At 39.3% G+C, this 27,469-nt stretch overlaps 2 protein-coding genes across 3 annotated transcripts in view; one reads left to right on the forward strand and one right to left on the reverse strand.

Annotated features, from left to right (window-relative positions):
• The window catches only part of emsy (EMSY transcriptional repressor, BRCA2 interacting), a 42,898-nt gene extending 26,436 nt beyond the window's left edge, over nucleotides 1-16,462 (reverse strand). For both annotated transcript variants that reach the window (XM_042008518.1, XM_042008517.1), the window contains exons 1-12: nucleotides 16,242-16,462; nucleotides 14,339-14,447; nucleotides 14,101-14,200; nucleotides 13,910-13,984; nucleotides 10,691-10,866; nucleotides 8,405-8,560; nucleotides 6,469-6,728; nucleotides 6,161-6,389; nucleotides 3,145-3,363; nucleotides 774-923; nucleotides 509-682; nucleotides 286-422 (exon numbers count right to left, since the gene is read on the reverse strand). In XM_042008518.1, coding sequence (XP_041864452.1) covers nucleotides 286-422; nucleotides 509-682; nucleotides 774-923; nucleotides 3,145-3,363; nucleotides 6,161-6,389; nucleotides 6,469-6,728; nucleotides 8,405-8,560; nucleotides 10,691-10,866; nucleotides 13,910-13,984; nucleotides 14,101-14,200; nucleotides 14,339-14,447; nucleotides 16,242-16,244 — 1,788 coding nt within the window. In that variant the 5' untranslated portion in view covers nucleotides 16,245-16,462. The remainder of the gene's footprint in view (nucleotides 1-285; nucleotides 423-508; nucleotides 683-773; nucleotides 924-3,144; nucleotides 3,364-6,160; nucleotides 6,390-6,468; nucleotides 6,729-8,404; nucleotides 8,561-10,690; nucleotides 10,867-13,909; nucleotides 13,985-14,100; nucleotides 14,201-14,338; nucleotides 14,448-16,241) is intronic.
• Nucleotides 16,463-18,929: 2,467 nt separating this feature from the next.
• The window catches only part of LOC121654196 (rho guanine nucleotide exchange factor 12-like), a 67,698-nt gene continuing 59,158 nt past the window's right edge, over nucleotides 18,930-27,469 (forward strand). The window contains exon 1 of the mRNA XM_042008213.1: nucleotides 18,930-19,590. The gene's annotated coding sequence lies outside the window, so the exon portion shown is untranslated. The remainder of the gene's footprint in view (nucleotides 19,591-27,469) is intronic.

The following is a 27,469-nucleotide window of genomic DNA, read 5'->3' on the forward strand; positions in this document are numbered from 1 at the left end:
CGGTGTTACTATGACAAAAACAGTGCGCAGTCCTAAACACGACTCCAGACAGTTGACCATTCAGAGACAGCCTGCATCGGGGGGAGGCGGGGCTTAAGGCGGAAGAGTCTCATTCTGCTTGTTTCTGGCAGAGGCTGATCTGAGGGCTTACGGAAAGGATCGATATAAATAAATAAAGGGGTTTGTGAAAAATGCTCAATTGATTCCTGTCCTTTTGGACATACATTAAAAAGAATGACCCTGGAATGAGCATAATAGAGCCACTTTAAGTGTAGTCTGACTGACCCCAGCGTTTAGAAGCGTGGTGACCACATTCTTGCCCGGCAGGCCTTGGATGGTAGCTCCTTTGCCTGTGGTTTTTTGCACTACGATGACATTGGGCTTAGACGTCATGGGGATCGTGGTGATCTTCGTTGTTGTGCCTGCAGCAGAAAAAAAGAACTCGATTCGGTCAAAGAATACCTGATGAAAAACTGATCAGAGGATGGAAACAATGCAACAGACTCACCAGACACAATGTTGCTGCTGATGATCTTCCCTCCCAGAGTGGCCAGAGACTTGGGGACCACAGTGATGATGCTGCCACTGGTGGTCTTGACATAGGTGGCGCCGCTGCTGGAGGCTGATATTCTAGCACCGATGCCGGGACTCACAGTGGGTCTTGTGTACGTGGCTTGAGTAGCTGGACATAAAAATGTGGTGAATATGTGTTTAAAGACTTAACACTAGTAGATATACAGAGGAAAGAACGATTCAAAGGTCTGGATGCCAACCTGTCGGCTGAGTGACCAGCTTGGTGGTCATGATGGTGCCGTTGCTACTGACGACCATGATTGGTGAAGAGTTGCTGGTGGACAGAGCCACTGATGAAGGCTTAGGCAGGATTTTACTGGGCTGTACCTGCTGAGTGATAATCTTCACCCCTGCACACACAAAAGAAGATAAATATACTGCTGCACTAATGGAAAATATGAAGATTCATTTATTTTGCTAAAGAAACAAACAGACAAAAACCAAAAGCATACATGGATATAACATTTTCTTGTTTGCCAGTATTTTTCTGGGGTTGCCAGTATAATTGGCTCTTTTTGACTACTTTTGATTTTACCTTTATATTGCAGCTTTAAAACACTTTCTCACATTGTTTGTGATATTTTTTAGCACAACCTCACATGTGAGGTTTTACATTTTACAGTCAACTTTTTATATTTTTTTACTGTACTAACACAGTGGGCCTAAATTACCAAAAAGATAAACAATCCTAGTGGGAAAAGTTAGATTTTTCAGTGTGAAAAGCCACAAACATGGTAAACTAACAATTTTATTAATTTAAAATGCAAATATAAAACACTCATGTACAAATTTAACAAAACACCAAAGCAATAAACAACTCTTTACATCAAAATGCAGCAAATGTCTCAGGTGTTTTTGTGCAAGTATTTACAAAACAATCAGGTGTCACCACAAGATGTCCACCATAAGACAAACAGACGCATCACAGCCCCGACTGCTCCAGGCTGTTCAGTCCACCTGTGGTCCAACAGGAGGCAGCACTTTAATTGCACTTTAATTTAAGGAAAATTGCTTTCCTTGTCATTTACTGTAATTTTGATTATTTCCTCCAAACTTGCACCAAGCGTGATGGTAATACACATGAAAAATAATTATGGTTTTACTCAGCCTTTCAACACAATTTAAACTGGGGCTGTCAAAAGTAACGCGTTAACGTTGTTAATTAATGTAATTAATTGCGTTAAAATTTTTAATGGAATTAACGCATGTGCGGCATGATAATCCCCATACATCCATCATTTCTTCATGACGGCGGGAGGTGGAGCGTCGCGGTGTAAAAGATCAGCCGGCTGGTTCTATGGATGGATTTGAGAACAAACACAGCATTAATAGAGCGACCCATGGATGTCGCCTTGGTGGAAAATAGGGGTGTATTAAGACAAACTCTTTTCGCAGTGAGAAGGTTCCACACCCGCACTTTTCCTGCATTCTTTTTTAAATTTATCGTGCATTTTGCACCAACGTGTCTGCTCTAGAGGATCTCTGCTAGTCTTCGCGTTTCTGCTACAGCTGCTTCTTCCCTCTCCTCTCATGTTGCTCCATGATTGATGACGGCTGTCGGTGATCAGCTGATCGACTATTCTCTTTTGTTGCGTGTGTTTATGGATCAGCTGAGGAAACTAGCAGGTCATGGTTCACACCATCACATATCTACCTCAAACTATTGTTGTTGGCAGGACCTTCTCTAACACAGCAGCTGAGTAAAGCATGTAGCTGACGACAAAGTAGCTGTGGAAAGGATTTCAGCTATGCAGGGGCGGGTCTAGAAGAGTTCTGACAGGGGCCCAGGCAGGAGCACTGACCAAGGGGGGGAACAAAGTAGACCTTTTTTAGGTCGAGATTTTATGAAATATTGAACTGATTATTACAACTAAAGTGATCAACTAATGCCAATTATATAATTTATCAGCAGGTGTTTACTTTGGGTGATGCTGTTGTAGAACTTTTATCACTGCTGCACAAATACTTACACTTCAATGATAAAAGGAAAACCTGTTTTTATCCAGATCATCAGTTTTATCAGTTTCTTCATCAATGTTGGCAGTTTAACGTCACATCTGCTGTTTTTTTTATTTTTATAATTAATAAAAAAAGTATGATCTAGAACATGGTAGAGATGTTTTAGAACAGCATATAGAAGTACATTACATGCTGCATTTAATGACCATTGGACATCTGACGTTTACCCAAGAGAAGGTCAATTAACAGTAAATATTTGTAAGCATTGGTTCTTTCTGTTGATACAATACAGTAAAAACAGGCTAATTTCAGGCATAGTCGCGAATGGTGATTAATCATGATTAATTCATTTGAAAGCTGTGCTTGATCTGATTAAAAATTTTTAATTATTTGACATCCCTAATTTAAAGGTTATATTTTATAGCATTTACACATTTAACGAAGACTGAAATGGAGACTTGGTGAGGCTGTGTGTTCCTGCTACATCATTTGAAATCAGTCACGTAATCTGGACGCAGTGGACATCTGCTGATTTATAGAAAATTTTAAATAAAATAATATATAAAAAGGAAAGATGCATGGAAAAACCTGAAAAAGAAGAGGAATGCTCACCAGACTCCTGTTTGATCTGAATGGTGGGTTTGGCTCCTGGTGGGGTCGTGGTGGTCTGGGACTGACCCAAACTGGAAGCTCCTAAAGGTGAGCTCTGCTGTAGCTGTTTGGGGGACTGCTGCTTGGGGAACTGAGCCAGGATCTGAGTCGGGGAGCCAACCAGGGTCTTGGGTGAAGGAAGTCTGGCTGATGCAACCTTCACTCCAGCTGAGGCTGCACCTGCAGGAGCGAGCAAGGACCATGAGGCTACAGCACCAACCCAACACCAGAAAAATGTGTAACACTGTACACTGTGTAAAATGTAAATAACAGAATACAATAATTTATTGTCAGTGTCCAGATTGTCAAGCTGTTTTTAGAAATGAAGGATGCAGCACCCTCTGGAATAAAGAGAAGAAGCTTGTTGCTGTTGACCTAAATATCGAATTAATCTTATATTTGCTTTGTTTCTAGGTAAAATCTATCTTTAATAACTGCATTTGTTTTTTTGTTTAAACAGTTAACACACTGCAAAAAGTCACCACCTGGATTTATCTAAGCAACTAGGTAAGAGCAGCCCATTGGATAATGGGAGGCTAATCATCACTACATGGAAGATGTTTCATCTGGGAAAAACTAACCAATGTAGTGAGCAGCTACTAATTTGAACAAACGTGTGTGAAGACACATCCCATAGTTGTGGAAAAGATGTTAATTTGTGTCAGAAGGGTTAGATCATTGGCATCAAACAGAGAAAACATCTGAGATGCAGAAACTACTAAAACTGGGTTCAGAACTATTCAACACATTATTAAAAACTGGAAGGATAGTAGGGAAGTGTCGTCTTCCAGGAAGTGGTCAGAAAACATCCTGAATACTGGTGATCGTGATCACTGAGACTTTGGCGAAGAAGAAAACAGCAGTAGAACTCAGGACTGTGTTCAATGGTGGAAGTAAAAACATTTCTACATGAACAATGTGAAGGAAACTCATGGTATTGGGACTGAACAGCTGTGTAGCTATAAGAAAATGACTAATCAGAGAGGCTAATCAGAGAAAAAGACTTCATTTTGCCAGGGAGCATAAAGACTGGACTCTGGAGCAATGGAAGAAGGTCATATGGTCTGATGAGTCCAGATTTACCTGGTTCCAGAGTGATGGAGCATCAGGGTAAGAAGTGAGGCAGATGAAGTAATGCAGCCATCATGCCTAGTGCCTACTGTACAAGCCTGTGGGGGCAGTCTATGGTCTGGGGTTGCTGCAGTTGGTCAGGTCTAGGTTCAGCAACATTATGTGTCCAAAGAATGAGGTCAGCTGTCTACCTGAATACACTTAATGAGCAGGTTATTCCATCTTCCCTGATGCCACGGCCATATTCCAAGATGACAGTGCCAGGATTCATGGGGTTCAAATTGTGAATGAGTGGTTCAGGGAACAGGAGACATCATTTTCACATATGAATTGGCCACCACAGAGTCCAGACCTGAACCCCATTGAGAGTCTTTGGGATGTGCTGGAGAAGGCTCTGCACAATGGTCGAACCCTCCCTTCATCAACACAATATCTTGGTGAAAAATTAATACAACACTGGACAGAAATAAATCTGGCAACATTGCAGAAACGTACTGAAACAATGAAACAGTGAATGCTGCTGGGATTAAAGATAAATGAGGTCCAAAGAAATATTAGTGTGTGTGACTTATTTTTGGACAGCCAGTGCATTTCTTGCTTCAACTTGCAAACCTGACATCCCCTTTATTCAGTAAAGTTCACACCTCAGTTCACTTCAATTCACCTCAACACACAACTGTCGGTAAATTTAGGGATTTTTCTGCCCTCTTTACTGGCTGTCTAATTTGAAAAGTGCTTAGTGGGAAATTAAAGCAGTTTTCTGGCCCAGCAGCTGCTGCATGCATCACCATGTCAGAAAATAGCAGCAACATGAGGGTTATTCAGACAGAATGAGTTGTTCAGGCACTATCACTTTCTGTCTGAATATTCTATTTATAAACAGCCAAAATAGTAAAAGTACCTAGCAATAAAGTAACAATCCAGCAACCAGTTAGCAGACGGAATAAGTTAGTAATGCAAGAATTTGATGTCCATAGAAGGTGGCAGATATTAGTTTAGTTCAGGTTTAAACCTTTAGCCAAATATGAAAATGTTATTGTGGTACCTGGTGCTCAGTCTTTGGCTAGCATTAATGACTTAGTAGTAAAGAAAGTGTTCAAGCGATAGCATAAAGAAGGAACATGTATAAAGTGTAACGCTGCAAGAATCAACCACTTCCAGCAGTTTGAATGACTCCAGGAATGTGATGAGACCTAGCAGGATAGTAAGAGCTGCTATAAGCACAGGTTCATGTGCCCCTCCCACGTCTGCAGCTGGATCAGACTCAGTCTGACTCTAATCCATCCTTACAAAGTGTAGTAAGTCACAATTACAATGTTACTGACAGTATTTTAATGTTAGTTGTTTGTCTGCTGCAAATGTTTCCTTGATGTTTCACTGAGTTGAAGCAAGATGCACAAAATGAACCAGGATCAGTCTGGTTGAGCATTAGTAGCCTTCCTCTAAATTAACTTGTGTAAACTTGTACAGGTTAGTTACTGAGCGATCCACCATGGTTACTCTTAGACTGGCATGTAGAAGTTTGCGGAGTGGTGAAAGCACAATGAAAGTGTCTGTGCTGAGTGTCTGTGTTATTATGTGTGAAATATGATCCATGGTGGTGAACTTATCTCTCATCATATTGCTGTTAAAGTTCATGGATTTATAGAACTCAGCCTCAATCTGTCATTTAATAATAAAACGTAATTACTGTTTGATATTACAAAGCTGACTTTGGATTACACAAGTGCTTTTCTTTTGGTAATGACAGTAGGAGTAGAGGAAAATATTTTTTTATAGTATTTTATACCTAATCTGCTTTTATATAAGCCAAACGCTGAGTAATTAAACTAGAAATTGTCTTCCTCTAAAGTCAAAGTTAATTTGATAGAAAGTTTGAGTTATTGTTGTTACAGGAAAAACCTACATGAAGCCACAGTTGACATGACCACTGACGGCGTGGACGATACCACAGTGGTCACAGCGATGGTGTTGGGGGAGGGGCTGGCTGGGAAGACCACCGTCTGTTTCTGGGTGGGCGTGGTCAGCATGGAGGTGGAGCCCAGCTTGGACATGGTGGCATTGTTGTGGGCGTGAGACTTGGACAAGATGTTGGGCACAAAGTTGGAGCTGGGGGATGTCGTTACGATGATCACCTGATCAAACACACCAGAGTTTAAATGTGTAGGAGAGACACGTTTTGAAAGCTTGAAGCAAAGGAGAAGTGTAGCTCACCTTCTGAGTGGTGGTGCTGGTGGTCTGGATGGCGGGCTTGGTGAAGGTGATCTTGACGGGGGACAGGTGAGGCGGCAGAGAGTTGGCGATGCTCTGCATGATGTTGCTCATCTTGGGGCTGCCACTCATAGGAAGGGTGATGTTCTTGGATACAGGCGGGGACACCTTGGAAACCTCCTTCAGCATCACCGGAGACGAGCTGGACGAGTTTGTGCGTCTTCGCTTGCGAGGCTTCTCGTCTTCATCAGAACAACTAACACCTGCAAGGAATGGAGTGTAACATGAGGGATTTTACTGGCATACGAAGTGCTTTAGTGATATCTTCACTGGCAAGTTCCTATGCAGTTCTACCAAATACTCTGTAAAACTGACTCTCCAAGTTTAAGTGATATTATTAGTAATAATTTATGTCTCTTTATGCTGCTGAATGAACACTTTCAGACCAGCTGGTGCACACAGAAAAACAACTTCAACTCATCCTGAGAGACGATGTGTTGAAAAGGCTTCGATCCCAGATTGCCAACCAGTTTAAAGACTGGAACTGGGTGGATCATTTCTAAATCAGAAGTCCAGATAAATGTCCATAAAGATATTTAATAAGTTTGCTGCTTTTAGAAGAAGATTTATGGTGCAATCACTCAATGATAATTAGACTGGTCTTATAGTTCCCCCTTCAGGACAATCAGTAGATTGTCCTGTGAAAAATGGCAGGTATTTGCATTTTGCACTGGTCTTTGAACATGACAGGAACAATTTCTTAGAAGATCCTGAGTATCATGGTGGTAGGGCCAAAACAAGCTCCTCACACAGACACCGTCTTATGGTTATTGGACTGCAGTTAACTTTAGTAAAGGCCTTAATTTGGGTTGTGGACCGGCCAAAACGATCTGTCAGGGGTGTCCAAGTCCGGTCTACGAAAGCTACTATCCTGAACTTTAAATGTATCTGTCCTCCAACACACCAGAATCAAATGACTGGCTCATTACCAGGCCTCTGCAGAGCTGAATGGCATGTGGATGAGGGAATTCAGCCATTTGATTCAGGGCATAAAGAAAACAAAGGTCTTCAAAGGTCTCCTTCAACACCATAAACTTGCTTGTTTAAAGTGTTCAAGGGATAAAGGTTCAGCAATTGGTTTTTTATGTTCTTCCTGCGTTTATTCTATGAGAAAAAGATCCAACTGGAGGTGTCATGATCTAGGTGCTTCTTCCATTCTTCCTGCTTTTAGTTGTGCAGGGGCGTCAAATGGCGGCTGGTTATGTGGAGATGATGCAGCGGCCATTTGTAACGGTAATGACCACGTCAACGAGATGCCTGCCTGATGAAGAACTTCTTCCAGTAGAGTAACGTTGCTCTGTTGAACCATCCCAATCTAAATTCCACTGAGAACGTTTGGAGATGGACAACAAGGGAAGTTTAAAGACCGGACATCAGTTCCAGACTCTGGATGTCCTTCATGTAGCCATCACATGGAGTAATGTTCCCACCGGCCTCCTGTAAACACTCAGATCGAGCATCCCTAAATGGAGGTTCCAACAAGAACAGCAGAACTACTCCTACTTTTAAACTTTAGGCTCTGTTTTTGTTTAATTTTTTTTTACTATGCTTTTAAACTTTTTATAATTTGATGAGCAGCCTGTTTCAGTTTAAATGCAGTTTTCATTAAATTGTCTATTCTTTTCCTTGGTCGTAATATTTTGTTCTAGAGGGTATATATAAAGGGAGCAAAGACCTCTGGCCAACATTCCCCAAGGTTTGGCCAAAATAAGCTTAAGATAAGAGAAAGTATCCAATCCATCGTCATTTTGCATATCAGAGTATAAATAAAGAACATGTGTTCAAATGCTGATGTTTTAATGTGTAGCTGTCATGTTGTTGCTGAGAATAAAACTGTTCATTTAGTTAGTTTAGCTAATTTGAGGTTGTTGACACTCACTCTTCACGTAGACGGTGCTCCCACTGGGCAGCACCACCACGTTGGATGAAGGGCTGGCGGGTCGTGGAGATTTCACTGTGGCTCCTATGGGACCGCTCGATGCTGTAGCACTGGTAGAAGTGGAGGTTGTGCTTGTGTAGGAGTAACATACAACAACTGCATAGAAGACAGCACACACAAAGATCATTTAATGTGCAGGGCCAAAAAGCAACTTTAGTGATGCTAACAGAGAATGCACACCGATGTCATCAACACACAAAACTTTGGGACAGACCAGCTGTTTTGAGGAAACAGAGGCCTGCATGACGAAGCGTGATTAACATATCCTGGATATCTCTCTGTTACCTGGGTTGACTTACCCAGACATTCATGATCTGGATAAGCAGTACAACGACGCTAGTTATCAACTTGGTAATTCAGCTCAAGGTTTTCCATTTAGATCAGTGCACGCTCACATAAAAGGGGCGGAGTTTGCGGCGTCTGACCAATCACAGATGTGGAGAAACCCTGCAGAGCAGCTACTTCACCATGGAGGAGCAGACAATTATTCTTCAGAGATATGAAGAATGTAAACACATCATCCAGGCCAAAAGCAACACTGTTACCGTAGCAACAGTGAGGAGGGAATGCTGGCAGAAAACTGTTGACTTTGTAACTGCATAACCTGGTGAAATTATACGATATTAATTAATCGTACAATATAAATGGACATCACTCTGATCATTTTCCCTTTATTACAGCACAATAGTTTCAGGCAGAGCTTCCTCACTTTCCTTTTTAATAAACCTCTGCCAAGGTGTAGGTTATGTTTTTCTGTCTGCCTGTTAGCAACACAGTATAAAACAACATGGGTAGATTTTGGTTAAATTTTTAGGAAATGTCAGAAACGGAATGAAGAACAAGCGATTACATTTTGGGGGTGATTGGGATAGAGATCATTTAGCCATTAGAGCTTTTAACTCAACAGATACTGCCCACAATGGCAAAAAAACCCCAAAAAAACAAAGGTTAAAATAGCTTGGCGGTACTTCTAATTTACAATGAGTTCTTTTGAGGCTCAGCACCCCATATGAGTGCATTTGTGTTGGAATATTAATTCTTCACCATGACAGCAGAAGTATTTGTGGTTCCATAAATTCATGATTCTGCAGTTCTGCCATGAATGACCATTATTATTAATGTCATTATTTCAGCTGCAACGCTAGTGGAGCTAAACGGACTTGGGAACAAGTCAAGAACAAAGTCAAAAACAAAGCGGTCAGTGACAAGGTTTCATTTCTTCATCAAAAGGATGCATCTGCTTCTAAAAACTCTCTTTCTCCTAAGCCTCCTCTCACAATACACGCGCCAACATCGACGGGATCTTCTAAAAATGCGCGGCCATCTTCAAAAAGAACTGCTTGGTCAGGAGGTGGTGTCTTTATACTCGTTGAACTCTTATCCAGAACATAACCTGCTCTGGAGCAGGTTAGCTGTTCAGCATTAGTTACCATGGTGATTGACCCCGGTAAGAAGTGAACCAGCTTCGTAGTACATAAAACCCAGAGTTGGCCCTGAAGCTGCCTGGATAAGAGAAAATCCAGCTTCGCCGTACAGGCCTCTGACGTTCCGTTTACAGCAGTTCAGCAGTGGCCGTTGTCTTTTTCTGAATTTCTGAAGAGTATTTCATCTTTCCTCTGATTTGTGTCAGAGACCAGCGCTCTGCAGGAACTCCTCCAGCTGATGAGCTTCTGGCTGAGCGTGGGGTGGATGTGAAGGACAGTTTGGGCTTTATGTAAGCAGAAGTAAAGATGGCTGCATTTACAAAGGGTCACACATTCAGGACTGTTCACTGGTTTCACAGCTTTCAGACTGCAACTCGCTTCACATCCAGTTTTTGTTTCATGTTATTCTTCTTGTAATAAATAAATAAATAAATATACTTTTAAATATGTTTGCTTGCCTTAATATTTTTAGCTTCTTTTGCTTAAACAAAATGTATTGAATAAATTATTTAATCCTACTTATTTAGACAACTTTCTTTTTTCTTCAGAAATCCCAGAATATATTCATTCATCAGGAATGAATCCACACAAACAAACAGATATGTTTGATTTCTGAATCATATCAGAACAATCAGTGTGTCTGAGACTGAAACCGTTGGCAACGCATCTAAACCTGAACTTCATTTTTTGTTAAGCAGCTTGTGATGATCCAGGCGTAACGACTCTTCGTTCCTGCCCACCATCTTTCCAAAAGATGGTGGGCAAAGCCTCGGTGACATACAAATTCCTTTCATGACTTTACCTTCTTTGTTTCCCGTTTCAGCTGGCAGAAGAAGGGAAGCATTCTGATTGGCTGTGGCGTTGGCCACAGCGTTAGCAGCGACAGTGAAAGCCGTCTGAGGGACCAGCCTCGGCATCAAAGGAACGAGCCGGCGTCCTTCAATGGACCATTCAGACGAGCTGTTGGGACCAGACATGCTGGAAAAGAAGCGATGCATCATTTTTAAATCACAATCATGGCTGCAGTTGTTTTTTTAACCATGTTTCAGTCCATATGACACAAACACGATGACATCTAATGGACACGCTAAACAAACGAGACTCCCACTGACTCAGCTCAACTCAGTTTTCTTCCTTGTTGTTATTTACAAACTTGTTCTTTATCACATTTTACTTCCTTTTCATCTGGAGTCGTTTTTTCAATGAAGGTGCCAAAGATTAGTGCATCACTCCATGTTTAATAAAAAAAAAGTAGTTATGACAAAACACTCGAATTATTGTACAGAAGATAATCGTTCTTCTCAGAAACACAATCATTTAGCGAGGCAAACGTCAGCAGGTCGTTTTATGTTGCCTTTGTGTAAAACTAACTTAAAACAGAAGACAATGAATTACAGAGCAATGGTGGCATGAAATGCATTACCAGGCTTCCTGGTTTTAGAAAATGATGTGGTAAGCTTTAAAAAGAAGCTCAAACTACTTCTGTTTACTCGGCAGGAATAATATTGTCTGTTTAGAAGTGAACTATTGACTTTCTTTTCTTTCTTTTTTTTACATTGTTTTAAGAGTGGTGAGATGATGTAATTTCTTAGTTTGGAGAGGAAATGTAGTTAAAATGCCATTGTTAGCTTTCTGTGTTATAGATGTTATTTTTGTACTTTGAGCTAGTTTCTTTGTGTTTGATGGTTGTGTGCTTTATGTTATGTATTTTAATTAATGGATGTACTGAGTTAATGATTTTTTTGGAGATCGCAGGAAGAGTAGCTGCTGTGAAATGACAGCAGCTAATGGGGATCTAATAAATAAACAAACTCCATGCAGCGCTCTCACTGGTTGGTTAACGGACTTCTAGCACAGCAACACTCACAAATATCTTCCTAAATTCTTGAAACTGCCTGGATTTTGTTGTCCACACAGATTTCTAACAGTACGAGGTCGAAGTGACAAACATATCACCACATCCTTCACCTGGAACAGTTCCGGCTCAGTTTTATGGGAATACTGCCATTTTTCCAATTAGCATTTAAGCAAACACACAGCTGAGGATGATGGGAATGTTTCAGCTTAAAAACGACTGGATGGAGGTGTTATAAGGAAGAATAATTAGAATTCAGTCTGTGTGGACTCCAAGGTGAACTTGAAACATAAATCCCTTGGAATCCATAGCTGTTGATTTAGTCATGTTTGTTGGTTCTGAACATGACTGCGCTCCTTCAGGACTCTTTTATTCTGTTCACATCCTACACATGTATATTAAAGCTTTACTACATTACGAGACCAAAACGACAGTACGAGTGTTTTGATGATGTTTACCACAGTTACTAAAACTAGTGGGTTTTTAACAACTGCTGACTAAATTATTAAGCTGCTGAACCAGATGGTTGTTTCAGTAAAACAAACCACATAATTCCTCACTCAGAACCATCTGGAAAGTCATCTGTAGAAACCATATGGTGCCAAACATGCTCAGCAGTGACTGGGTGAAGCAACTGTCTGTCAAAATCCCGAACCAACTTAACCAAGCACATGGAACTGGTCAGTGAACACGAGCCACACTGCGGACTGTTATCACACCTAAAACTCGTCCTAGGTTCTAGTAGATTGTTACTCGTACAGCTTTAAAAGTAAGGAAATCAATTACCCATTACAGTGTTCTTAATATTTGCTTTTAATGTTATCAAAGTATAACTATAGTTGCAGACGTAAGATAATAAATGTGAACCTGCAACCAAATTTTCTCCCAGCGGAAACACGAATGATGCTGAGCTAAACTAAAATTTTACTACTAGGAAAGTCATGATTTTACGTACGATTGGTACGATTATTGCGAGTGAAATATTCATGACATTATGATTACCATGATTATGACGTGGTAATTAATTTCACAACACTATAAAAGTGTAAAATCACATGAACCTTAAGTCCTTAAGTTGTATTTATTTCTATCTTCTGATGCCAACAAAATAAAATGGAAAGTATGTAAAACTTTATTTATAAGTGCCTTTCAAGATATAAAAATCACAACCTGCTTCACAAGAGCCAACAATGCATAAAAAAACAAGAGAAAGGATTTAAAAACAGATTTAAAAAGATATGTTTTAACTGGCTTTTAAAAGCAACCACAAGGTCCATCAAACCACCAGCAAAGTAAAGCAAGCAGGAAGTCTCATTCCAACCAAATCTCCCCCACTCTGTTAACAATAAATAATCCTGTATTAACTCTAGATTTCTCTCAGGTTAAACAGATGGAAAAGGCTACAGGACCTCTACCTGGACGTCTTTTTAGAAACACCATTTCTTTTCAACCAGAGTTGAGAATTTAGAAAGCCAGGAAAAACATCTAACTGCAGTTTGAGACATAAATAATACTGACCGGATACAGGAAATTTTATAAGTTTTCCATTAGACACTGACGACTAAAAATAAACATCGACTTCCCACCAAGCTGATCATGTTTGAATGGCTCAGCTATCCATAAGTTAAGTAAATGCTGAATAACTCGTGTTGCGCTCAGGTCGTTTACAGGCTGGTGAGTCGTCCTCCACAACGATACCTCACTTTTTTTCTTTAATAACCCAAGAAATCTGACACGGATGACTACATCCGTTAGTTTGGAGGGAATAACTTTGCCATAGCTTCCCACTTTGGCACGCCCATGGGACAAAAACAAACCAACACAAGCGGTAGTCAGATGTTGTGTAACTTTGTTTTCATTGCACTGATTCACTAATGTGGTTCAGACACGATCCTTTATGGTAAGCGACAATATTGAAGAGTAAGGTTAATTAACTGTGACATTTCATACTGTGATTAATTGGGCTATCAAGTACTCATGAGATCCCTGACATTTTATTTTTGGCGTCACCTGAGAGATATGTAGACTGCATTTTGAGATCAACTTTACGATACACTTTAAGAAAATTAATATTTTCTCAAATGAATAACTGGAGCTGCGTTACTCTACATCCTGTAAAGAACCGATCAGAATGAATGACACAAACAGGGCCACCTGCTGACTTACTGATACGCGATGGTGGTGAGGCGTTCATCATTGACAGCCCTGCGGACTTCTGCACGATGGCGCTCCGTTGAGATGCTGGGAGGATGTGGGGGAAAGGGAAAGGCGCATTTGAAATAAAGCAAGTTCTGTCCTCAGATTTAGCTATTTTTCTCCAAATTTACAAGATTGTGGAGGTTTACTAAAACCGTTACCCAAGGATTTTAGTGAGCTCTGCCAGCAGATCCTTCTTATCCTTTGTCAGGTCTCCTTGAGCACGCAGAGCGCTGATGACCCCAGCATACGCCTCCAGCTCTGGAGACAAAACACACACACACATCAACACCAGGCAGAACTGCAGCCATAAAGGCACTCACACCAGTTTAACTGTTGTAAACATGATGTCATATTCTAAAGAGGTCTACACTTATTCTGTATTTGTTTTTATCTTACCCAGTTTACGGAGGACTCTTTTGCACTCATCTCTGCCCAGGTCAAGGATGGTGGGCCACACCACCGGCATGGTACCTGTCAGCACCGGCTTCTCCAGCTGAATCATTGGCTGTGAGGAAAACCAACACAAGCAGAAAGCCTGAGTAAATATGCATGACATCAAAAAGCTCATGAAGATAGAAAAGTCAAAATTCCTTTAAATATTTTACTATATAAGATGAAAAAAATGCTCCCGACTGGCTCTTTTGGATTTGAAAAAGTTTCCTCCAACTCCACAATAAATAAATAAATACTGAGCTTTTTCTTTTCAAGAAAAAGATTTTCAAGACAATTATCCATAAATTGCTGAGGATCATAGGATGAGAAAGTGGACAAACTCCGTGCGAGCTGGTTTCTGAGATTAATTTAAGCTAATCTGAGTTAAAATGAAAGAAAAGTTTCCTTTTATAAGGACACTGCTGTGATGACTGCTGACCAGAACTATAAATTGGACATTTGCAATTCTGTGCAAACTAGGGGAGAAAAGAAAATACCATGTAATTATGAGCATAACTACTGAGACATCTATTTTTCAGTTTAATCACTGTTGACTTGTTTTTCTTTTAAATAGTTGAACCCAATCAGATCTACAAGCAAACAACCTCTAAAAACCAGAGAACTTTCCTAAAGCCACTGAACTGTTACAATCAGGTCGTTATGTTCACCAGGAGTCGTTGTGTTTTTAAAATTAGGGATGGCATGAGGTGGCACAAGTCTCGCTTCGGGCTTGAAAGGTTAGAGCAGAAAGTGGGACACAGACATGCGCCGTTTCCCAGTCCCTGGATTAATATAGCTGAGGCCACTGCTAAACACAAGCACATAATGAATATATTAGATAAATAAATAAAAAAAAAAAAACATGTGCAGTTTAAACTCATCACGGGCCCATTTCATTAGAGCCTTTTCAAAAATACAATGAAAATTTGCAAGACACAAATATGGTCCTAATGGGTTACAAGACTTTAGTTATTTATAAACACACACACACACACACACACACACACACACACACACACACACACACATACACATATATATATATATATATAAACAAAACACCTTTTATGATTTTTTCTTTGTCCTTTTGTTCCTTTCTCAACATTGTCTAAAACATCTGTGACCCTGCAGCCGGCGTATTGCCTCCCAATTACATACATGTTTAAAAACAACTTGTAGAAAACATTGTTCAATTCCTTGAAATTAAATAATAAAGGTAAAGGTGGCAGGATAAGGTCATTTTCAGCCATTTTCAGACCTGTCACCCACTGTTGTTTTTATTTCTTCTTTTCTCAGTGTCAATGGGGTTGTTAAAAAGCTTTGAATAACCATGATAAAAACTATTGACAGCAAATTGTTTCGGCACAAATGACCATTTATATCAATAAAGTCTGAACCATTATTAGGTGCTAAAGCAGAACCGCCCACCTTTGGGCCTCTTGACGATCATAGGCCAAAACTTTTTGTTTCGCTTAAATGGTGCTTGGAGAACAAATACGAGGCGGATGTTAAGAAAGGCCTCTAACTTAACAAACACACATGGGTTTATCTAAGCTAACAGTCAGATATTCAAGCACAGCCAAAGATATGTTTAAAAGCAACGTTTTCTGGATGAAATTCTGCCGGTACAGCGGGAAACGGAACGTAAATTTGGGTCAACTCTTCCATCATCCGATGCGCCCATGATCTGCTGCGTTGCAGAAAATATTCAGGAGCGATTAAAAATAAAAAAAGACTATGCGTGAAATATCAGATGCAATGCATGTGACAGGAGAGTAAATCACATTTTAAAAGACGGGAACACAATAATAGTGCATTGACTGATGTTAGCATAGCAAGTTAGCTATGAGTCAAACCCATTTCTTACCATCTGTTAGCAGGACAACATCAAGGCCTCGGTAAAACCACGGTCCAAACAAACATGTTGACTATACGTCACCGCATTGGGTAGCAACTTTCCAGTAAAACTGGAATGAAAAATAAGACTAAAACAATAAAATAATCCAGTATCACCAGAGATGTACCACTGTTTATGTTGACTGCTAAGTAGCAGCAGTTAGCCTGTGATGGATAGGTTTCTTCTTCGTTTGAAGATGCAAGATGCTTCTTTTTCTCGGCAGGTCCAGTGCTGCCACCCACAGGAGAATTACCGTAACTACTCTGAAGTGACAGTTCCACTGGAAGTCCACGCGTGCTCGAATAATTTGATAAACCCTTAGCGTTTCTCAGCGTTTGCTGCTTTCCTTTATATTTTTTTCTAAAAGTTTTTGGATATCGAAAACCAACTTAACGAGCTGATAATCAGGCAGTGCCGTTCATCTGTATACAGTATACTGACGTTTTAGGCTCGCAGCGTCACATTGGGCCAGATTCTGCGTCCAGCTGTGTATTTCTTTTGTTTGCTGCACAGTTGTTTTTTTCTATTCATGTATGTTAATTCAGATATTTATCTAACTTTGAATTATAACTAAATATTTGAAATTAAAAGGAAAATAAGTTGGGAGGACAAACGTCTTCGTGCTTGGACATTGCTTGTGGTGTCCTCCAGGGGTCAGTATTGCGTCTAAAATGGTTTCTATTGTATCAATGATATTTGTAAGGTGTTAGAAGTATTGCATTTATTATTATTTGCGAATAACACTAACGTTTTTTCTTCTGTGGAGATCAAACTAAAGAGGTGGTTTGATAGAAACAAATGATCACTGAATTTAAGTAACACTAAAATAATATTTGGTCACTGCAACCCAAATGTTTAAGCACAAATACAGAAAGATAGTATAGACATTGTTAGAGGTCATGAAAATATTTTTCTTCTGGTTATGATAGATGATAAATGGATTGGAAATTTTACATTGAACATGTACAACACAAACGTTCACTAAACATTTTAGTATTGTGTTAAGAAAAACTTGTTCTGGACTACAACTCGCTTCACATTCGTGCTACCATATTTATATTACTGCTTGGAGGTTTAGGGAAATACTTAAAAATGTTCACTATCCATAATGTAAAAAAGAGCAATCAGGATCATTCACAAAACTGGTTATAGAGATCACACAAATACACTACTCTCATAATTAAAAATAAATATGGAAATGAGCTGATCTGGTTATAAAGTGAATCTACCTGCTCCCAAAAACCTTTTTTAAAATTATTTTTTTATAAGATTATATTTATATATATATATATACACACACACACACACACTCACACAAATACGTAACTGATACCACATTTAGTCATGATGATACATACAAAGTAAAATCAGTACCAGGTAAAATTGACTCATCTTACGCTCATACACCAGGACTGCATTGTTGTGAATTACCTGAACTTTCCTGCTCAACGCTTTTCCATTAATGTGTAATTTGTAGAACAGCTTCATGTTAGTAGTGTTTCCAGCCTAACTGCAGCAGTTTTCTGCAAAGTTTAGTTCAAACAAAGTGACTAAAAGTCAGACAGTAATTAAAAAGGATGATCATCCATTTAGTCACCAATCCCTCTGTCTACAAAGGAAAAGACTCAGAAATGATTCAAGGGATTTTGTACATATTATTAGCATGTTGTCTATTAAAAAAAATAAATATTGTCCAATAAAAAAATAACATGTTAATAATAACTGCAGAAAAATACTGTGAACACAGAAATAGGCAAAACTACTGAACAGAGCCTCACAGTGACTGAAAAGAGAAACTTTAAAACTTCTCAAACATGCAGTGGCCAAAAATAGACAAATGTGATGCTTATGAAAGTGCAACTGAAGTGAGAAGTCGGGCCAAAAAAGTGATGTAACCTTCCAATATAGGATTTTTAAGTAATTTTAGTCCTATAATTTCTTGTCATTTTATTCTAGTGTATCTTATTGTTTTAATTTTAAAGTGTTTCTCTTCTTCTATCATTTGAATTTATTTTATTATATCTTAATATTTTATTGCTTTTAGTGTGCTTTAGTTTTTTTCTTTTATTTAGTCTTCTAGCCTTGGTAAATTCTTGGAACCTTGTCTTTAGAAGTGCAGATGTCCTGGCTGTGTGGGGAATGTCTATGTCTTTTTAAGTATTCCAATTATGTTTTAAAAAGTACAACACATTGGTAACCCTGTTGTTTTTAAAATGTTCTATATAAATAAAGTGGATTGGATTATATGATTCCAAAAGAAGAGGATATATATGCTTACATTTGTGATGTTTCCTGTCCACGCTGTTTACATTTAATGACAAGGATGTAAAAGTCGTAAAACCACCAAATGTGTTTCTGCAAAATAATGCTGAAGAACAAATTATAAAACTTGTGATTTGGTTTTTCAGTGAGGTTAACCTGTTTGTGCATCTGTGATTGAATAATATTTTTTATATATATATATAATTATTTGTATGGTCTAATTTACATGTGCCATATTTTTCCCCATCAAACACTTTCCTAAACCCATCCTTTTAAGCACACAGTGACAAAAAAGCACTTCCTGAGCTCTATATGTGACAGTTTAGAAAACTACGAGGAGCTCCTAAACGCAACGGGATGGAAGGTGGGTTTTTCTCCTCTTTTCACTGTTTTGGGGAGGGGGGGCCCAAAGCATTTCCTTTTTCCATTTGCATCACGTAGAGGAGCAACAATCAAAGCTGCCTGAGCAAATTAGTGAACACTAAAGTGAAGCTATCAGCCGGAGGATCCACCACAAACCGCAACGCCTGCACATCAGCGCAGCGGACGTGCAGACTAGCGGAAATCTCAGGATAAAACTTCATTTTGCATTAGCAGCTCAAGTTTGACGTATTTTTTTTTCTCCGGACACCAGGAATAGACCGGAGGCTCATCATGGAAGTATCTCCTAAGGAAAAATGAGAGGTTTTCTCATTTTGAACATGGAGGATGAGCAAAGTTAGGAGAAACATTTTCAACCCTCTAAAGTTTTCCAGATGTCTCATCTGATGCGAGGAGCGGCTGTTTACTGAAACACATTCACACGTTTCCGACCGATTTTCAGCGGATGGTTTTGTTTGGATTTTTACTGAAAACGCTCGTTTCTTAGAGAATAAGGGGACTGTAAAAACCTTCATGTTGGATATCAGCTTTTGTCACGACTTTGGGAAGATGTGGGACCCCACGAAGACCAAATAAACCAGCTGTTTTTACGGTATGAAAATGGTATTTGGGTGAAATCCTCGGAAGCTCACAAAGGAAGCCCAATGAGTGGCACACAGTCATCACTCACTGACTGGTAGGACAAACTTATTTTTATTTATTTGTTTGTTAGGCTGAACATGTTTGCTTCGTGCAGACTGAGCCGCAAATATCAGAATATTTGATGCTTAAACTGCTGTCATTCCCAACGAAATCTATAAAATATTTAGAATTCTTACTGCTTAAATACCCAGAAATTTAAAGGTAAAGTTGCTAAATAGACTGTGAAAACAATCTATATCAGGGGGTAGGGTTGACCCCCCCCCACCCAAAAACCTCAGAGAATGATGTGGACCCAGAGGATCCAGCAGGGGGCATTTTCCTGGAATTACTTTATGAAGTATTTCTCAATATTAAAAATGACCCTTTTTTTGAATGGCTAAATCACTTTCATTTCTGAATACATAAGGATGGATTTCCCTTCTCAGAGAGAGAGAGAGAGAAACTTTAAGAGAGTGACATTTTTGGCCAGAAAGTGTTTCATTAAAGTCACGTGACTTCAGGCCGGGAGGATCACTGACAGCATGTTTTAACAAAAAGGTAGCAACACATACAATCTTAAATAAATAACTAAAATAGAACACTGTTTAAAATGCAAGAAAGAAGAAAAACAACAAATCAGATGTTGAAACTGAGACATTTTAAGATTTCATGGAAAATATGAGCTGATAGTGAATCTGATGGCAGCAACATGCCTGCAAAAAGTTGGAACAGAAGCAATAAAAAGCAGGAAAAGTAATTGGTATAAATCAAAAACAACTGTTCAAGTAGGTCAGTAACATGATTGGGTATAAAAGGAGCATTTAAGAGAGGCACAGTCTCTGAGATGGAAAGATGGACAGAGGTTCACCAGTCTGAGACAAACTGGGTCTAAAAACTGTAGAACAATTTTACAAAAATGTTCTTGACTTTGAAGATCCACCATCTGCAGTGTATAATATCATAAAAAGATTCAGAGAATCAGGAGGAATCTCTGTGTGCATGGGAGAAGTCTGGAGCTCCAAACTGGATGCTGGTGATCTTCTGCATTAAACCCAGACATGAGTCTCTGCTGGAAATTACTGCATGGACTCAGGAAGACTTCCAGAAATCACTGTATGTGAACACAGTTAATCCTGAAATCCACAAATGCAGGTTAAAGCGCCACCATGCAAAGAAGAAGCCAGATGTGAACAGGATCCAGAAACAGTGCCATCTTCTCTGGACCAAAGCTCATTTAAAATGGTCTGAGACAAAGTGGAAACCTGGATGAAAATGTGAAATAGTTTCTGGAAAGCATGGACGGTGTGTCCTGCAGACTAAAGAGGAGAGGGAGCATCCAGCTAGTTATCAGGGGACAAGTAAAAAGCTGCATCTCTGATGGTATGGGGCTGCATTAGTGTCTATGGCGTGAGCAGCTTCCACATCTGTGAAGCTCCATCAATGCTGTACATGGAGGTTTTAGAGCAACATCTGCTCCCATCCAGACAACGTGTCTTTCAGGGAAGGCCTTGCAGATTTCAGCAAGACGATGCTGAACCACATCCTGCATCCATCACAGCAGCATGGCTTCACAGGAGAAGAGTCCAGCTGCTGAACTGCAGTCCAGACCTTTCACCAATACACAACATCTGGAGCATCATGGAAGCAGAAATCCAGCAACCAAGGTCCAGGACTGTAGAGCAGCTAGAATCCTGCATCAGACCAGAATGGGACAACATTCCTTTCCTAAAACACCACTAACTGGTCTCCTCACGTCCCAGATGTTTCTAGACAGCTGTTAGAAGACGAGGGGATGCAACACGATGCTAAACATCATCCTGGAACTACTTTTTACAGACATGTTGCTGCCTTCAGATTCACTATCTGCTCATATTTTCCATCAAACGGTGAAATGTCTCAGTTTCATCATCTGATATGTTGTTTATCTTCTACTGGGAATAAAATATGAGTTGATGTAATTTATAATTATTGGATTGTGTTTTTATGTACATTTTACACAGAGACTCGACTTTTTTGAAACTGGGATCATACCATGTTTAAACCAGCATGATGCTGGTGTTTGTCATCAAGCTGAAACATTTCTCCCTTTTTGTTTGGAGAAAAGTCAAGTTAATAATTCTAGAAACATTAATGGTTGACTGTAAGTCAGATTCCATCCCACATAAAGCACTTGTATATTTGTACTCTCAGTAATCAGGAATTTCCTTATATATACAATATACAAGATTCCTCCCTCGGCAGAGCAAATCTGGCCAGCATAATTTGGGACACAGACCTCCGTTCTGCATGTCACGTCACTGGACAGGACATGTTTCAAGAAAAAAGAGGGAATTTCCTTTGAGGAAACGTCAAAATAAAGGCACACGTGACTGCCGTGGAAAGTCTAAAAAAGTCGTTTGATTTCTTGACCGTCAGCCGACCGCCGGCTCTGCTGCTCTTTACAACAATGGATTTCTTTCCATCTCCATCAGATATTCCACATTAATCTCATGCACTGTTTAAAAGTGTTTATAACTGCTGTGGGATGCAGCTGAATGTCGGTTCTCAAACTATGAGGAGGTGAAAGCAGGATAAAAATCACCTTCTTCCATTTAGGATTAGTTTATTTCTGTATCTCCTGATCTATTTAAAATATCCTCAAAACAATGTCTTCTGTCGTTTTGTTCATCTCATCTGTCACTGATGGCTGAATCAATTTTCTCAGCTGACTCTGAAACAAAAAGTCAGTTATGTTTATTGATAAAAATCTGTTCTGAATTTTGTCATTATGTTATAAAATTCATTTTTTGGGAGGGCAAATAAACAGTAAAATTTCAGAGTAACTCCTGGGGGGTACGTGAAAACATTGTTCTTGCTCTCTCTCCTGCTCAGTTGCAACTTGCCTTGCAGGGTTGAGCCTCAGCATATTAAATAATATAAAAATAAGGATAGTAGTTCTGTTATTGTTCTGTGGTCTGCATTCTATATTCTGTATGCAGGGTTTTCTATGTTCAACCAGCAATATCAACAATGTTTTAGGTGGAAGGCGTCCAAAGACATAAAGTTAGGTTTGGTAAACAGGTCTCTCTTGTAAATGAGACTGCATGTCTCAAATGGACTGTCTGTATAAATAATGGTTAATAATAAATGATAACGATACACCTTTAAGACAACATCTAACAGAATTTCTTTGTACTCTTCTCTAATTTCCACTATAGTCCATCAAAGTAGCTTTACAAGATAAGCTAAGCTAAGGAAAAACCTTCTAGAATAATCCAATAACATCAAACTACTCTTCAAAAATAAACATTTACTGTAGTGTCAGCAAAGAAAATACAAGACATTACAACTCTGCCACATAATATGTCAACTTAAACATGCAGCACAGCCCTTATATGTTTAAATTATAACTTATAAATAAAATGTTTTAGCTTACATTTATCAGTTTATCTGCTGTATGCTGCCTGATCCATCAGTCTATCAGTGAAAAATGAAAGTTGTCTCTGTGCTCAGCTGACTGGACTTTGTCTAATGAAACCATGATGAAACATTTTCGTAAGCATTTTATTCCTTTCTTATGGACATCTTCATCACAGTGATTTGATTTTACTGGACTCTTTCTGCTTGCTTGGTGTTTTGCAGCACAAAGACCTGAACAATCTTTGACTTTAATAGAAACGAGATATCTGCCAGTCTGAATATTCAAAGAGAAGTTCAGCTTCTGTACCGTAATGTACCGCTGGTATATGGCCGGTGTTCTGTTGAAACGCGCTACCTTGTTGAAACTTGCTACTGCAGGCTGAATTTCTAGGTTTATCTGTCGATCTGTGCTACCCCATCAGTACGGATAACCATGCGTATTTTTCATGGGCTACAAGTCACAGTTTTGTGCTATCAAAAATATTTAGGTAGTTAGTTAATTGAGGATAAATGATGTTTAACTGAAGTACTCTTTAAGTATGAACTTAAGAAATAAAGTCACGGTTGTTCAAAAAATGAAACTTTGAATAAATTAATGCAGGTAGGATGATTCGACAGTTTAAATGACCCCATCAAAGAATGCCACTTAGAGCACATTATGCTGGTAAAGCCTGGTAGACACATAAAAATTATTGGTTTGTTTTTGTCCTGATTAAAACATAAGGATAAAAACATTTTCAATAAATGGCCAAAGGGAGCAGTTACAACTGTTTGGGCCGCTAAGGGGTTCGACACACACCCTGGTGAGCCTGTGGTGGGTTGACTCAGTGAAGGGTGTTGTGTGGTAAAAGTCTTAAATGCCCCGTGATGCTGAGGTACAAAACTGATGATCTGTCCTCGTATTGGCTCAAGTAATCTCTACAGTAAACTGTTGTGGTGTAGCAACACCAGGAATTACACAGAGCCCTTAAATGAAGCTGAATCTGAACCAGCTACAGAATAATGGACAATGTAAATCCCAGTTAATTCATGAGGGCTTTATGCTCCAACTGTACAGAGGAACCATCAGATCCCTTCATTTTTTAGATTGTTGACCCAGTAGACCAAACTGCATTATAAAAGACAAACAAACAAACACAAACCCGTACATATGAAATAAACACTCACTTTATCAGGTCCACCTTCTAGTACTGGGTTGAACCAACTTTCCCTGCCTTCATTTTTGGTGTGACAGATGGAACCAGGTGGTGGAAACCTTCCTCAGAGGTTTTGCTCCATATTGACATGACAGCATCACACAGTTGCTGCAGGTTTGTCGGCTGCATCCATGATGAGAATCTCCCGTTTCACCACATCCCGAAGCTGCTCTGTTGGATTGAGATCTGGTGACTGTGAAGGACGTTGGAGTCCAGTGAATTCATCGTCATGTTCTAGAAAGCAGCTGGAGATGATCTGAGCTTTGTGACATGGTGCATTATCCTGCTGGAAGTAGCATCAGAAGATGCAACACTGTGGTCATAAAGGGATGGACATGGTCAGCAGGAATATTCTCGTAGGCTGTGGTGGTTAAACCAGGCCACGTTGGTACTGAGGGGCCCAAAGTGGGCCAAGAAAATATGCCCCCACCATTACACCAGCAGCAGCTTTGGACGTGTTGTGTGTTCATAGATGCTGTTCTGCATATCTTGGTTGGAACCAGTACTTATTTGACTTCTTGTTGCCTTTCTATCATCTACAACCAGTCTGCCCATTCTCCTCTGACCTCTGACATCAACAAGACATTCTGGTCCAGACAACTGCTGCTCACTGGATATTTTCTCTTCTTCAGACCATTCTCCGTAAACCCTAGAGATGGTTGTGTGTGATAACTGCAGTAAATACTCAGATCAACAACCATGTCATCTTCAAACTCACTTTATTCCCCTTTCTTCCTCATTCTGATGCTCAGTTTGAACTTCAGCATGTCATCTTCACCATGTCTACATGACTAGCTGCCATGTGATTGGCTGGTTAGATATGTGCATTAACAAGCAGGTAGACCTAATAAAATGGCAGTGAGTGTAGATGATGTATCTGTGGTTGTCTTAGTTACGTCTGTGTTTTTGATCATGAGACAAAGTAAAAATTCTTTCATGCACATTAGTTAACTGAACTTGACTTCTACCATTTTGTTTATTTAAACATAAATGTATTTATTTGTTATATTATTTATTATTTCTCCTGTAATGAGACATTGGGGTCCCTGTGACACACTGATCAGAATGTGGTGATTTTTCTGGGTTATTACTCAAACTTGTGTTGCAAAAACAGTGAGTTGTTGCTGGGTTACATTTAGTGCCAACTCCAGCAGTGGTTAGGTCACATCTTGGACGTTGTTCAAGTCTTTTTCTGTGAAAAGAATTGAGTTTGAGCTGCCTGCTCGGTGCCTACAAACGTTTGAGATATTTCATTTTTCGGATGTGGCATGTTTTTTCTGTCTCCTCCTCAAAGGACCAAATCTGTGCTGTGTCCTGAGGAATATTGGCTATAGCTCACAGCACAGATCTTTGCAGGCTGGACGGAAGCAGCAGACTTATGAGTTTGTCTGCAACGTGCCTGATCATCTGACTGCTTGTTTTTACATACATACAACAGGGTTCCTCCTGTTCTCAGGCTTCTTTGTGTGTGCATCTAAGAGGAACACCATCAATGAGTGTGCTGTCCCACTGTTTCTGCATATAAACACAAAGGGACAGAAATACCGAAGTTGTCTGTTAGACACGTTCTGCCTACAGCACTAGCAGTCTTGAAAACAGTAGATCAGGGATCCCAGTCTTCTGCAGGTTTTAGAGGTTTCCTGCTTTGGCTCAACCAACTCAAATTAAAGGGTCATTAACAGACTTTTGCAGAACTTTTGCACAAGCTTTTCTGTTTAATTTAAACTGGCATGTTGGAGCAGGGAAACATCTAAAAAACCTGGAGCGCTCTGCAGGATATGTGATATGTTGGATTTCCAGAGGTCAAAGCTAATATTGCCATATTGGGATTCTGTAAAATGCAAAATTATGAAAATGGTTATTTTCAAATTATTTAAAAACTTTTAAACTTAAACATTTAAAATTAAATTTAAAAGTCAAATATTGAAACTATTAATGTTTTTAATTGTGTTCAGTCATTTTTTTGCAAGTCAAGTGTCAAGTCTTGAGGCTCAAGTCGCTTTTAGTTGTAATGAGTAATCTGCTGTTTGCATCAAACACTGCACTAAAATATCCGAGCAATTTAAAATCCACGCTTCTCCTTTAACTAACAGCATTTATCAGCACTGATCTGTAGCTTAAACTGACAAATGCTCTGCCACTCTCCCCTGGATAATTTCTTTGCTTTACTGAATTCAGAAAACTGTAAATGTACATGGAAATTTATTCAGATTTAAACACATATTTCTAACATATAAATCTTCTAAGAGGTTTTAATATGAACCAAAATCCATCTGGACCCAGAGAGTCATAAGAAAACTTTTCAAAGCTAATACTGCACGTTATAGCTTGTTTCCTGAATGTACAGAGTGGATTTTACTTTATTTGGATTCAGCTCTTGGTGGTTGTAGATATTATTATCATTATTATCATTCTTATTTTTATTCTGTTTTGCATTGCGTACTACTTTATTAGAATCTGAACTCTGAGTAGAGTTAGATTCACATTGTCGCAACATACACACACACCATTCTGTTATTTGTATTCAACTTGATTGTGTGCTTCTTTTTTTTCTTTTCTCAAATTTTTGTACAATGTCTTTGCATTAAATAATGACTGACACATCACTACTGAAAAAAATAAACAGATATAGAAAATGTTGGGGTCATGTACTAATTTTGGAGGGAAATTAACATATAATAAAAAGTGTTACTACAAAATGTATATACTCTCATGTTGCAACTCAAAACTGGTTTTGAAGCACAAAAACACATGTAGCAGCTGCTCTGTTTTCTTGTCTTTATTAGACTTTATCAGTAAATGTTTGGTTGACTTTTTGGGAATCCTCCCTGGTTCAGCCTCCATGGAAGCTGATAAAGTGATAAACAGCAGGAGTGAAGTACATACAAACACATGGAACACATCTGCCCCTACTGAATGTTTGTTGAGACAGAAGGAAGCAGTCAGGTGGAGTCTAAAAAGACTTTTCTTTTTGAGGAAATACTGTCATTCACCCCCCCCCCCCCCCCAAAGTCTTTTCTGGTGGTGACAGGAAGTGGTGACATCACAGCTGAACAATGTCCATAAGGGTCATCAGTTCTCCAGTCCTTCCTGACTAACACTGCTGATGGTGACACATGCAGGGCTGCTGTACAGTGTACAGTGGAGTTCCTGCTGATTAGAGGAATTAATGGGTTTAAATTTGGCCATATATATTGTTAAACTTTGCAAAAAATTGTGCATGTCATACACCAGTCTTTACTTATTTAGTGTACAACCACTAGTGTGTGAACATACAACAGTATGTTTCACGTTGCATTCAGGGCTGCAGGTTTTGACCTCTGACAGCTGTTTGGAGCT

Source organism: Melanotaenia boesemani, chromosome 15 (assembly GCF_017639745.1).
Source record: "Melanotaenia boesemani isolate fMelBoe1 chromosome 15, fMelBoe1.pri, whole genome shotgun sequence".
Taxonomy (NCBI): Eukaryota; Metazoa; Chordata; class Actinopteri; order Atheriniformes; family Melanotaeniidae; genus Melanotaenia; species Melanotaenia boesemani.